Genomic DNA, 12,589 nt, shown 5'->3' with positions numbered 1-12,589 from the left:
CAATTTGAATCATCAAAAACAATTCACCACCATGCAAAACCTAAGCCCTAGGTCAACTTCAAATAACTAAATAAAGAAAAAAGTTTCCCCACCCTGCAGCTAACCCTTGCCCTTGTATTCTTAATCTGGATACCTGAAGTTGTGGCAACAGGTTTGCTGTTCCTGCTCTCATGCAGGAGCACTGAACATATGCAGCATCTCTGCAGCTGTGTGCTCCAAGGTGCACACAGATGAGAGAGAAAGCTTTACTGGGGGGTATGCAGCAGCCAGGCAGGCAGCTGCGCTTGGTGCAGGAGTGACACTGCAACAGCCTGTGGTTTGTGCTTGCGATTAGGGCAGACTAAGAGACTCACTTGGCCCTCTGGCTTTAAAGTCTGTTTAAAATGCAGAGGTGTGCAAAGAAACATATGTGAAGAAAAAAAATCATTTGAGCAACTGTCAAGAGGGAAGAAATAAGCCGCAACATTGATCAGCAGAAACACAAGTGTTTTAACAGAGTAAAACATATACCCCAGGGAGCTGGCTTTGGAGCAGAGCTCAGTGACAGAGGATTTGGATGTGTTCATGTAAGTAAATAGTGTGAAGTCATTTTGATTAACTCTTTCAAATGCGTGTTTCTATGACTATCCTAAAATTCCCATGTTTACAAATATTTCTTGGAAAGTGAAAATCATATGCCTTGCACACCCATTTACTCCGAAGGCTGCATCAGACATGCTGGCTGTGAACTGGGTTCATTTTTGCTTGCTGATGGCAGACTTGGCTGTCTGATCAGGAACGGCAGCAATACCACCAGCCCCAACACCCAGCTGCTTCCCAGAAACAGCGAGGCATTGAAAACAGTCAAACAGTTCAGGAGTAACCAGTTGTTCAGTATGACTGTATGAGGTCCATAAAAAGACAATGTAGAGGTGTCAGATGCTTGGCTGGCCCCAAATTCAGTGGCAGGAATAGAGACAGAGTCAGTGACTGAACAAGGCTTAGTCCACCAGTGCCTTGCGCTTTGCTCAGGACTTCCACCTGGTGAAAGGCAGTTCCTCTTGCTTGATCAAAGCACTGGCCTGCTAGTATAGGGGTGCTTTATTTTCCTCTTGTGAGTCTGTAAATGATAACAAAAGGTGCAGAACCACAGGGAAGCTGAGGTGAAGCAGCTGCAGGAAATATTAACTGAACTACACCATAAAAGCAAGATCTGCTGCTGGTCACAAGAGGAACCTGCTCATTGCAAGTGAGATTACATTAATACTGGTGGTCACAAGAGGATTCAGGACAATGATGAGAGCAGACCAAAAAATGTAAAGAACTTACTTGATTTTTCTTCTTTAATGTTGTACTCCAGCACACTGGGAGCCTCGTTCTGCACTGGCAGGCGGACTGCAAGGACCATGTTGTTCACATTACCCTCTTTCCTAACCAAGAATATCTGAAAAAGGAGAAAGGAATCAAGAGCTTAGCTACATTATGTGAGCTTCTGAAATTCATTTTAGGTCATTGACGATGAACTTTTTATCAGTACAATCCACCTTTAAATGATCTTATTTTAGCTTCGTTCCACTTGGTTGAACTTTACACGACAAAAATAATGAATAAAGGGACATTTCATCTGGGTGAAATTCAGACCTGCAAAGGAACCAGCAAAATATCTATGCATCACTGATGTCCTACTTAAGCCTGAGGCAAACTATTTCACTAACAGAAGAGTATAAAGCTGCACTCACAATTTGTCACATGATGCTCCTCACATAAGTGTGGACAATCATGGACAATTCACCCTAGAATGTCCCAGTCTGGGTCTAAAGCAAGGAAGTAATCTGTACATTGAAAGGGAAAGGATGCAAGTGTCTACGAGTGGAACATAAGGCCAAAGGCTCTGGTGGCCACAGTGTCTCATGGCAGAGTTTTTTCATGGGGCCAGAAGGTCATTCAGGCTGGCAAGGACCCCGGGAGGGCTCCTGTCCAACCGCCTGGGTGAAACCATGAGGCCAGACCAGACTGCTCAGGGCTTTGTCCAGACAGGTCTGGAGAACCTCCAAGAGTAGAGACTGTACAACCTCTCCAGGAAACCTGCCCCACCACTTACTGTCCTCAGAGGGAGAAAGTGTTTCCCTGTACCCAGTCTGAACCCCTCCAGTTTCAATGTACACCTGTTGCCTCTTGTCCTCCCACCATGCAAGGCTGAGCAGAGCCTGGTTCCATCTCCTCCATGACCTCCCTGTGGGTACCAGGGGGCTGCTGTGCAGTCCTCCCAAAGCTGCCTCTCCTCCTGCTTGAGCAAACCCTGGTCCCACAGCCTCTCCTCAGCAGATCTGTGCCCGGCTCACTGCCCACTGCCCCTGCAGGGCCTGTCCCGCAGAGCTGCCCAGCCAGGCAGTGCCAGCCCGGATCGCTGCCAGGATCTGCCTTCCCAGGGGCAGCGCTTTGCATTTGTCCTTGTTGAATTTTGGAAGGTTCTTGCCAGCCCTGTCCTCCCAGCTTGTCTAAGATCCCTCTGGGTGGCCATACAGACTTCAAGTGTATTGACTGGTCCTGAAATCACAGAGCAGATGTGGTTGGAAGGAATTCTGGAGACCATCTAGTCCAACCCCCATGGTCAAAGACAGATCGACTACAGCAAGTCACTCAGGATTGTGTCTTGTTGGGTTTTTATTGTCTCCAGGGATGGAGGCTCTACAGCCTCTGGGGCAACATCTTCCAATGTTTGATCATCCTGACAGTAAAAAAAACCCTTTTCTTACTGTTTAAACAGAATTTCCTGTGTTTCAGTTTATGCCCACTGGGCCTCACCCTTTCACTGAATACCACTGAGAACAGTCTGGCTCAATCTTCTGTAGACCCCTCCATCAGGTATTCATATGCATTGATAAGAGGCCCCCGAGTCTTTAATTGGAACCAGTGGAACCCCTGTAGGCATTGGTTCTGACCAATGGGACCAGTGAAATTAAAAGAAGAAGAAAAAAAAAAAAGAAAGAAAAAAGAAACAAATAACGCAAGACAAAAGAAAAGGAAAAAAGAGAAAAGCAAAAATAAAGATAGACGAAAAAAGAAAAAAGAAGAAAAAAGAAAAATATCTCAATCTCTGTATTGTGTGAGATCCTAAGTGTGTTTCTAATTAAAGCTCATTGTCAAAGATATTTTTAGCTTGTACCTTGAAGCTGCAGATACAAAGACAAAGAAATCTTCACCTTTATCTGTTCTATGATAGAAGATTTTGGCAGGAGAGAGTCAAGGTATTTTTATAAAAATTGAATTAAAAAATGAGCTAATTTTGGAGTCTGTTAATATTAGAAAGAAGAAGTGTGACTTGATAAAATGATTAATCAAGTACAATGCAGTGGAAATCTATCAAGAAAACATTATTTCTTGGGCAGAGGAATTATTAAAAAGCTTGTCTAGAAGCCAGGACCTTTATCTGCATGAGTCCCGGTCATAAGGGCATCTCCTGTCACTCTCAAGCATCCATTCTAAATGCAGCTTTGGGGCAGCTTCACAACCTTGCACATTACTGTCATCTTGGCCTCCGCCGTTCATGACAAATTGAAAGAGGCCTATTTTAAATGCAGGGCAGCCCCCACCTGTTACATCACAGAAAGTATCTGCGGGTAGGAAAAAGCCGTAGAGGCTCTCCCTTCCCCACGTCCTACCACCCACATGACAGCTTGGTCCCTCTAACCCACCTTGAGAGCCTATTGTAACCTAGGATCTCAGACTGCACTATCTCACACTGCATCAGTCAAGTCCTTCATCTGAAATTAAATTTAAGCAACAGAAGTGAAACCTGGAAATGAATCACTTCTGTATTCCTGATCGGCATGACTGGTTGCCATGGCTCCAAAGGCTAAAATTGGACCATGGCTGTTCAGATGAGAGGGAGGTGGGTTTTCTGAGCTGCACCTAACCCTACTGCCTAGGTCAGGATTGGTACACAAACCAGTCTTTCCATTTTCACCAGTGGTGGGAAAGGTGTGGTGCTGATTCAGCTTCAGGTGGGCTCAGAGTGGGCAGGAGAGCCTGTCTTTGCTGTGAGACACTTCTGATGAATCAGCTCTTCTCCTGCCTGCTTCAAGCTGCAGCTGAAGACCATGCCCAAGGATGGTGTGAGCAGGAGGAACAGAGGCAAGATTTATCCCCAAAGTCACTCAGAGGTGGGGAACAGCTCTGCCTGCAGGGAGTGGCTAATGGCCGGGGAGGCTTGGGGCCATACACAGCTATATCAGAGAGTCACTCGGGTCTCCCTTTACAGTCAGTGCAGAAAACTAAAGAGAATAATTCGCCCAACTTACTTGAGAAGTCTGATTCAGGGTGAGGTGTGTGCTGCACAGTCCAGGTACATCAGGTGAGTCCCACTGGAGGTTGTCACTTGGCTGTGCCAGCTTTTAGCCCTGGGATAGACTGACTCAGCCAAGGGACAGGTCCAAACCTCCTCAGAGCAGCAGTAAGTGAATTCCCCTTGTGCTCTGGCATCAGCTCAGGTCACGAGCACCTGCCCTCCCCAGAGCCGACGAGGACACCTACTCCTTGCCATGCCTTACCCCTGAGACCCTGTGAATGGGAAGCTCCATTTCCTACAGTGCTGTTTTCCTTAAACAAGCTCTTAGCTTTGCACAAGTCTGCCATTTTCTAACACTCAGCTTCTGGGCATCAGATACCAATTATTGCAATAAAACTGACTCCCAGAAGCTCCCAGAATTTAAGGGCCATTTCTTCACAGATTTTTTTAATTGCTCCAAATTAGGATAGTCAACAAACCTATGGGAATGGTGGTGAACAGGAAGGCATCTACATGCTAAGTAAATAAAACCAGAGACAAGATTTCTTGCTTCCCCAAAGCAATTATACGTGTCTTGTGCCATTGTTAGCGGCTAAAGCATCAAAAGAGAATGGAAACAAGAGAGCATATTTGCTAAATATTTTTGCTTCTGCATGAAAAAAAGCACTGCTCTCCTAAACAGCTCCATCAAGGACAGGAAATGTTGTTGTCTGAACCGAAACTGCTTTGGACTTACCCCTGCTGTTTCTTTGCCAAGTATCGCCCCAGCCCTTTCCTGGTTCATGTTCAGCTGAAGCCAGACGGGACAGGTCTTGATGAGTTTATCAAGGATGCTGATCCCTGGAAGTGGGAGGCAGTTTTGCAGGGCAGTGGCCTGACAGAGATGTGTTTCTTTCCCGTCTTCGCTGGTATCTCTGGTAGGGCTGAAACACAGCAAGGGAGTCCCTTGTAAGCAGAACTGCAAATGGAAAACTTGGAGGGAGTAAGGACGGTAAATTAAACACCCAGGCACACACAGAGGCACTTACACACCAGAAGGGTTCCTCAAGGGGCCTCAGACCACAGACGCCTTGCTATGACAGAGAAAAACTGGGCATACAGGCCTCGGCAGACAGATATGCTCTGTCCTAAGGACTATGGCCTCACAGTAATGATGCTTACCTGGGTTTCAGATCACAGGCTTGCAGGGTGCTTTGTGCTGAGGTCTATTGGTTTCAGCTCATCTATCCACACTGCCTAAGTACACGTACCCAGAGGCAGAGGTAAGACATGCACAAGAGGCAGCCAGTGCTGCAGATGGTAGAGCATGCCTATCCCCTGGGCCCTTGTCCTCCAGCTGAAGGGTCAGAGCAATGCTTCGTGGCTTCTAAGGGGGTGATGTGGAAAAGGAATGGGGTCACAGACCTCACCAGCAGCCAGGAATACGCACACACTGAGCCACAGTGTGCATCTGAGGTGTCCAGGGGCCAGGCAGAATTGCAGCTCACTCTGTGGCTGTGCCGCTGTCAGCACTTTGATTACACAGGAGCTGTGATGGACACTGGTGTGGTATCTATTCCCACTCTTGGAGCCTCTCAGAGGAAGCCTGCCAGCAGTAGCCAGAGGCACCATCAGCTGCTCTCGCGAGTTGGCAGCCACCCTCTGCATCCAGCTTCAGCAGCCTGCAAAAAGGCAGACTAAGACATCTCACTGTTTAAAAATAACACAGAATGCTCCCGCTCTGCGCTGGTACTGGTGGTTGCAGAGGTGGATGCTCCTCCAGCCCTGCGCCCAGGCAGCCTGCAGCAGCTGCTCATGGGGAGGGGGAAATCCTCCACCTCTGTTGTCACTCACAGCCTACAGGAGGAGGAGGAGAATGTGTTAGGATGCATTTGGCAGCAAGTTATCCACTAGAGAAGAGGTATCTTTGCTGGTTCCCAAAGGCTGATCTGCAGCAGGAGAAATTCAGGGTGCAGCCCTGCAAACAGCCCTAGGTTGCTCAGCATGACGCAGAAGTCCTGCACGGTGAGAACCAAAGGACATGGGCATAGCAAACACTTTCCCTGCGCCAAGGGAGGGGAATGGGAGGGAGCACCAGAAACCAGATAAACACCAGACAGACCTTCAGGAGGGAGGAAATGAAGACTTAGTTTCCCCCTTTTCTTCCTGCCACATTTGGCCAGTACTAAAGACAGAACTGGAAGCTCCAAAGACATGCATGGGAGATACAGAGTGACAAGAGAGGGGTAATCCTGCAGCATCACATGTTAGCAATGCCTAGTTACACCTATGTCTCAGAGCTTATTCTCAGCTGTACAAGAAGTAAGAATACTGAAATTATGCTGTTGAGAATATTAAAGATCTGGGACACACTGTCCTTTAGATTCCTGTTCTGATCAGGGACACAAAGAACTAATTCTATTTATTTTTAGTCCCTGCACTCTAACGGCAGACTAGTATTAAATGCTGGTTTCTAGCTATGGCACTGATTCAACAAAGTATTTATACATGTGCTTAGCACTGCAATCAGTGGAAACACTTGTGCTGAAAGGTCTGGTCATAAGAGCTCTACTGGATAAGGTTTCAGACTCACAGATATGCTCTTGTCATTCAGTTGATTAATTTACTTTAAAAGTAAAGAAAATGTAGGAGAACATACACAAAATATGGTTTTCTGTACCAGTTTTGCTGCTTAGATGTCAGAGCTGAAAACAGGAGGACTCTCACTTTTGCTTTGGTCTTATTTCAAGTCTTTTTTTCCTTTTCTTTTTAAAGATACAGATCTTAAAGTAGTACATTTCAAATAAGGTCAAACTTAAACTACTAAAAGAGAGTCCCTTCAAAGGCCTAACTTAACACAGCATGCTTATCCCAAAAGTTAGTTTTTATAAAATAGCCTTTCAAATCTCCAAACCAACAGTGAGAGTTTACTTTTAGCAGTTTTTTTTTCTTTTGCAGCCCTACAGAGACAGCTTCCTTAGAAAATACACATCCCTGTGCAGTCCCAGTTGCTGATTCAGGGTATTAGCCCACAGAATCTTGATTTTAATCAATCCATTTTCAAGATCATAGCCAAGACAGTAAGAATGAGAGAACCACGCTTAAAAAAGAAAATAAAAATAAGTGAAACACTCTCCCTTCACTTGTGATAAGAGCCCAGCTCGTCACACAGGTAAGGAAATCTCTTTCAGATGCAACAGCATATGATTTTAATCAGTATCATCTGAACATATACAGTAAAACAGTGGAGGACAGCTTTATAGAAGTTAACCTGATTAATCTCTCGGGTTCTTCCTTTACAGCAGAAACCAAAAGAAATGTCTAGTAAATATGTGAAAGGAAAACATGTGTTGGATGGCAACATTCATACTTGGTAATGGGAAAAAAGTAATGGGCTGAAGGAAAAGAAAGGTGAGTTACAACTAAATGTTCCATAACACTGTTAGCAAAAGCTACTCCCCAGATTAGTAACGCAAGCATGAATCTGATCTTGCCAATGAAGTGTGAAACCTAGCTCAAAAGAAGGCTGGTAATGTCTTACTGCAGCACCACAAGGTGACATGCGTTGCAATACTTCCAGTGACGCTGAATTTGCTGCCCATTAATTTTGTGAGGCAAAAAGAGCCAGCAAAGCACTGGTGCTCAGGAATCCGTTGCCGGTAGGGAAATGAGAGATACCTACAAAGACGAGGAAGTGATACAAACCAGCTTGGATCTGGTGACCACCAGGCATGTAGTGTCACTGGCATGGTGTTCCCATGGGAGAACCCAGGCTTGATGCAGGCAGAAGCACCCAGCCCTCTGCTCCCTCTGACAGGAACATCATCTGGATGGAGCCCTGCTCACAGCAGCAACGCAGGTTTGGCACAAGAACAGACTGGTGAGGAAAAATAAGAGAACTGACCTTCCAACACATGCAACTGCATGTAGGGCCCATCATCTAAGTTTTGGAGAATGGATGAAAAATAGGAAATAATTCTAAACTTAGACATATAAGATAGATAAAAAATAAAGAGTCTGAAAATATTTGTCTTAATGGAAAGATCTCACAATCTGAGTGTGGGGTCTTTCAGTGCAGATAATTAAGGGTAGTGGATGAGGCTTTTTGGCAAAACAGGAACACAGCCCTTTGGGGGCCCTCAAAAATGAGAGCCCTGGTGTGGGGTATCCTCCCCTCAAAAGCCAGCTCAGCCCAGAAGGAACTAAGCAGGCTATTGTACCTGTACAGAGGGAGGAAAGGACACTCAGCAAAAGGGGAGGCTTTGATAAAAAGGAAAGGACAGAAGAGTCATTAATGGGATCATATTAAAATGGGGGAACATTAGGCTACACGCTTCCTGGCAGCAAGTTATAACAGATGATGGGTAAGTTCCCAAGAAAAGGGGAAGAGGATTGCATTGCTCAAATCTCTTAAAATGCCATGTTTAGAGCAGTAGCAAACACTATATTAAGTCAAATCCTGTGCTGGCTAAGAAATGGAAGTGAATGACCTAATAGATCTTTTCCAGCTGTAATGCTGTGACCCATGACACATCAGCTGACGCAGTTATGGCACCCATGCTTGACTTCTTTCCTGGGTACAGCTGTCACAAAGATTCAGATGCTGGGTTGCCTGAGCACTTAATCCAGCAATTTAATCTGGCTCCGCAGTAGCTCTGTAACTGCAGAGAGAGGAGGGAGCCCAGGCAGCTCCTGGGTTCTTGCTGTGCTGCCAGTTGAAGGGATTTGCAGGGCCACTGCGGTGAGCAGCTGACCTGTGCTCACTCAGAATTAACCCATCAGATGATTTCTAAGCTCACAGTTTTCAGAAATAACATGCAACTCTCTCCTCCTCCCACAGCCCTGCAAAACCCTTTGACAGGTGCTCATTTTTGTCAGGTGTGATGCAAAACTGATAAGCTGGCCCTAGAGCTGCCTGCTTTTCTTTTTTTTTTTTAATTGAGTTCTTACTACAAAGTACTTCTAAATCCTGCAGCTGCTCTGCTAAATTGAACTCAGTTGGGATGGAGGGAGCTGTGTGTTGCATACTGACTGGCAACACAGGTTAGTTAAGTAATTACACAGTGATTACATTCACACACCTGCCCCAGTTTGGTAGAAGGTATCAGGTTGCTTGTTGGAAGTAATAATGACAACAATGGTGATTTGAATTATTGCACAGTGACTGTACACTGAAGTAATGACACCACCATGACTCACTGCTTTAGAAATGAAGCGACACACTTTGCAGCTGAATATTCCCAGAAATCATCAGAACTGCAAGGGAATATAATCCACTGAATTTCATGTAGGTGCAGGCCTGGCCATACCTTTGCAATGGACTTCAGAAATATTACCACAAACTTGCTGACACTAAGGGCTTCCTAGCTGTACTATATAGGCCTAGTCACCCGGAATCTCCCCAAGGCAGCTGAGACACACAGAAATTGTGGGCAACAGCAGCAGGGACTGTCAGATGAATTCTTCACTCCTGCAGATTTTCAGCTTCTGCTTGTCACCAGACCAGATCTGAGAAGATGCATCAGGTGTTATTAAAACTGAATCTTAAACTGGAAACCAAATACTCTGTAGTACACTGATAAGTAAAGACTGAGGGTCTTTGCGTTGTTTAAATAGACCAGGTATAACAATCAGGAGCTGGCTTTTTATTATTAACTTTTATTGCTTTTGTTTCTCCCCCTGGACATTAGAAGACATCAAGAGAGAACAGGAACAAGGGTTTGCTGTGCTGTCCTCGAGGAAAGAGATATTCTGGTATATTTATATTTATAGCAGAGCTTGCACCACAGGTCTTAAAATGTGTGCCAGCTGGCTTGCTACTGAGGGTGAAAGATGGACAAATGGCCATAAACTCCATGCACCAGGTGAAGAGCAACTTTGCACCAAAGCCACCTGGTACTGATCAGGACAAGCCAGTTTGTCTCTAAAGTTCACATGTGGAAAACCTTCAAGCACAGCAACACAGTTTACAAGGAACACATGAAGCAGGAGCTGACACACCAGTGCCAGTGGAAGTAGATGGGCAATGCTGGTCATTTCTGTGGTTAAAAGAGAGAGTTGGGAGCATGGGGCTTTGTGGAGATGGCTCAGAAGACGGTGCTGAGATTAAAAGACTGACAAAACTCACAGCCCTGTTTCACATCCCATGTCACAACCAACCCAGTTGGACTCGGTTGCAGTGCTCTGTGCCACTGGTGATAGAGGCAGGTCTCTGTATCCCTTTTTTTCATAGCTACCTTCCTGCTGAAAAGAGCATGAAATTCTGAACCCAGCACACTGGAGAAGGAATAATCGGTTACATGAGTAGCAGCAAAAGTGCAGCAAGGTTTCGTCAGTTAGACCTTTGCTACATATACATAGCTACCTATGCTTTCCTCGGTTTGATATAATTTCTGATTAGAGAGCCTTATTAAGAATCTCTCTTCAGACACATGTAAATTCATGTGCTGTTACTTTCATTTTACTGGGAGGGAAGTTATGCAGTGCCCCAGCTACAGGACATCAAGCTTCATTTTGATTCCATCTTAGATGTTGTCATTTCTTGATGCCTTCTCATTATTCTCATAAGCCAGACCATCTTTGCTCACTTGATCAGTTCAGATCAAACTAATCCAAGATGGAGGAGCATTCATTTACATTCTGGACCTGACTTGGGTCATCTTGATGGACTCTCCTTTCTTTTTTCCAACAGGTGGTAGAACTGAGGCACTGCACCCAACCTAGCTACAGGGAGAGCTCTGTCATCTGTAAACTTCTTGAGTCATTTCATCATAAAACGGAGTATTAGGAAGATGGGAAGGCAGCAAAGTGACACATGGAAAAGCCCATAGCACAACAGCTAACTTTGTGCACCAAATGTTAACACTTCCTCACAGAAAATTCAGGCTTTAATCAATGCTTTTTCAGGACAAAGCCAAGAGATCTGACAAAAATCAAACCAACAAACAGGAAAAAAACACAATGAAAAACCCTAAAGCAGAAAGAGAAGAAAGTTCTTGAGGTCTTCAGAGATCACACCCAGCTGATTGCTACCCTCTAGTCAGAAATAAGAAACATAGCTTCTTGTTGCCTGATAGGCAAAAAGAAAGGGAAAAGATGTAGGGTGTTAAGCAAGCCATAGGAGCTTCCTGCACTGTAAGACTCTCAGATGTACATAAAAATTCAATAATGGAAGTGCCATGACAGGTGCAGTGTGTTCCATGTGGCAGGCCTGCCTGTTCAGTAGTCCTTCCTACCTTGCAGAATGCTTATTTCTGGTCCACCTTGGTGACAAATGCATAGCTCAGGAAGTTGTGCTTCTCAAACTGCGGTCTGCGGACAACCTGTGGTTGGCAGAGCACTTCCTCTTGCTCACTGCTCTCATTTCCACTCCACTTTTATGTCCACCCTTCGTCTGTTTGGTCTTTGATCTACAGTTGATGCTCTGCATGTCCAGACCTTTCCACTCAGCCTGGAAAGCACCACATTTTATAGCCAAGGCAGCAGCTGTTCCAGCTGCCAAAGGTAAGGCAAACCAAGGGTCTCCTAAACACCCTGACACCTCATAGTTTAGCAAACCTCTCTGTTCCCCACCTACTCCACTTTCTGTTACAGGTACCCTCAATTTCAGCAGTGAAGTTTTGCACTCTGCAATTGAAGGCTGACTTCTGCGAGCTTTTCTGTGCCCACCTCTGTGAAGGCTAGCAGGGGTTTGCACACACAGACTGCAGACATTCACCTCTCCCCAGCTGGGCCCTGCCTGCATGGGTTCATATGTTTGCCAAAGTGGAGCAAGTCACCACCCTGCCTGGGAGCTCCACTGATGGGCACAGAGGGATCAGGTGTGGGACAGCTCACCTGCCTTTAAATCACTCACCATCTCACCAAGCCCTCACCTCCCTGGTCACAGAAACCAATAGAAGAAATCACAAAAATAAGCAAGGGTTATTATACTTTTTTTGGGGTAGAGGTGTAATGGCCACTTGTGCAGGTAGAATGCTAATTCACGTGTTGATCCATTAAATAATAAATGGCCACAGACAGTTTTCTGCTCACATATGATACCAGATTGCTGTCTTACACATTACAGGGCTCAGTTTGAAGGTCTGATAGACCAGCAGCACACCAAAGTAACTGTGTGGACTTGTACTGCTGCCTGTAGAGCACAGCAAGGATAGCTGAGCTAGCTTTAAGGGTATTAGCTGAATCACAGAAGTATGCTCTATGCAGAAACACGGAGCTCACTGGCAGAATAACTTAGCTTGTGCTAAGCTCTGGTGCCCTGGTTGCTGCTGTTACCACGTTTAAAGCTAACAGATGTATTTTTCCTCATTACTGCCATAATGCAGTCAAAGGACATGACCT

General features: G+C 45.4%; 1 protein-coding gene across 1 annotated transcript in view; it reads right to left on the bottom strand.

Moving 5' to 3' along the window:
* The window catches only part of RIN3 (Ras and Rab interactor 3), a 71,435-nt gene that overhangs the window by 46,117 nt on the left and 12,729 nt on the right, over positions 1 to 12,589 (bottom strand). Inside the window, exons 2-3 of the mRNA XM_064460604.1 lie at positions 5,004 to 5,190; positions 1,309 to 1,423 (exon numbers count right to left, since the gene is read on the bottom strand). Coding sequence (XP_064316674.1) covers positions 1,309 to 1,423; positions 5,004 to 5,190 — 302 coding nt within the window. The remainder of the gene's footprint in view (positions 1 to 1,308; positions 1,424 to 5,003; positions 5,191 to 12,589) is intronic.

Source organism: Phalacrocorax carbo, chromosome 9 (genome assembly GCF_963921805.1).
Source record: "Phalacrocorax carbo chromosome 9, bPhaCar2.1, whole genome shotgun sequence".
Classification (NCBI taxonomy): domain Eukaryota; kingdom Metazoa; phylum Chordata; class Aves; order Suliformes; family Phalacrocoracidae; genus Phalacrocorax; species Phalacrocorax carbo.
This window is presented reverse-complemented; position numbering and strand designations above follow the sequence as displayed.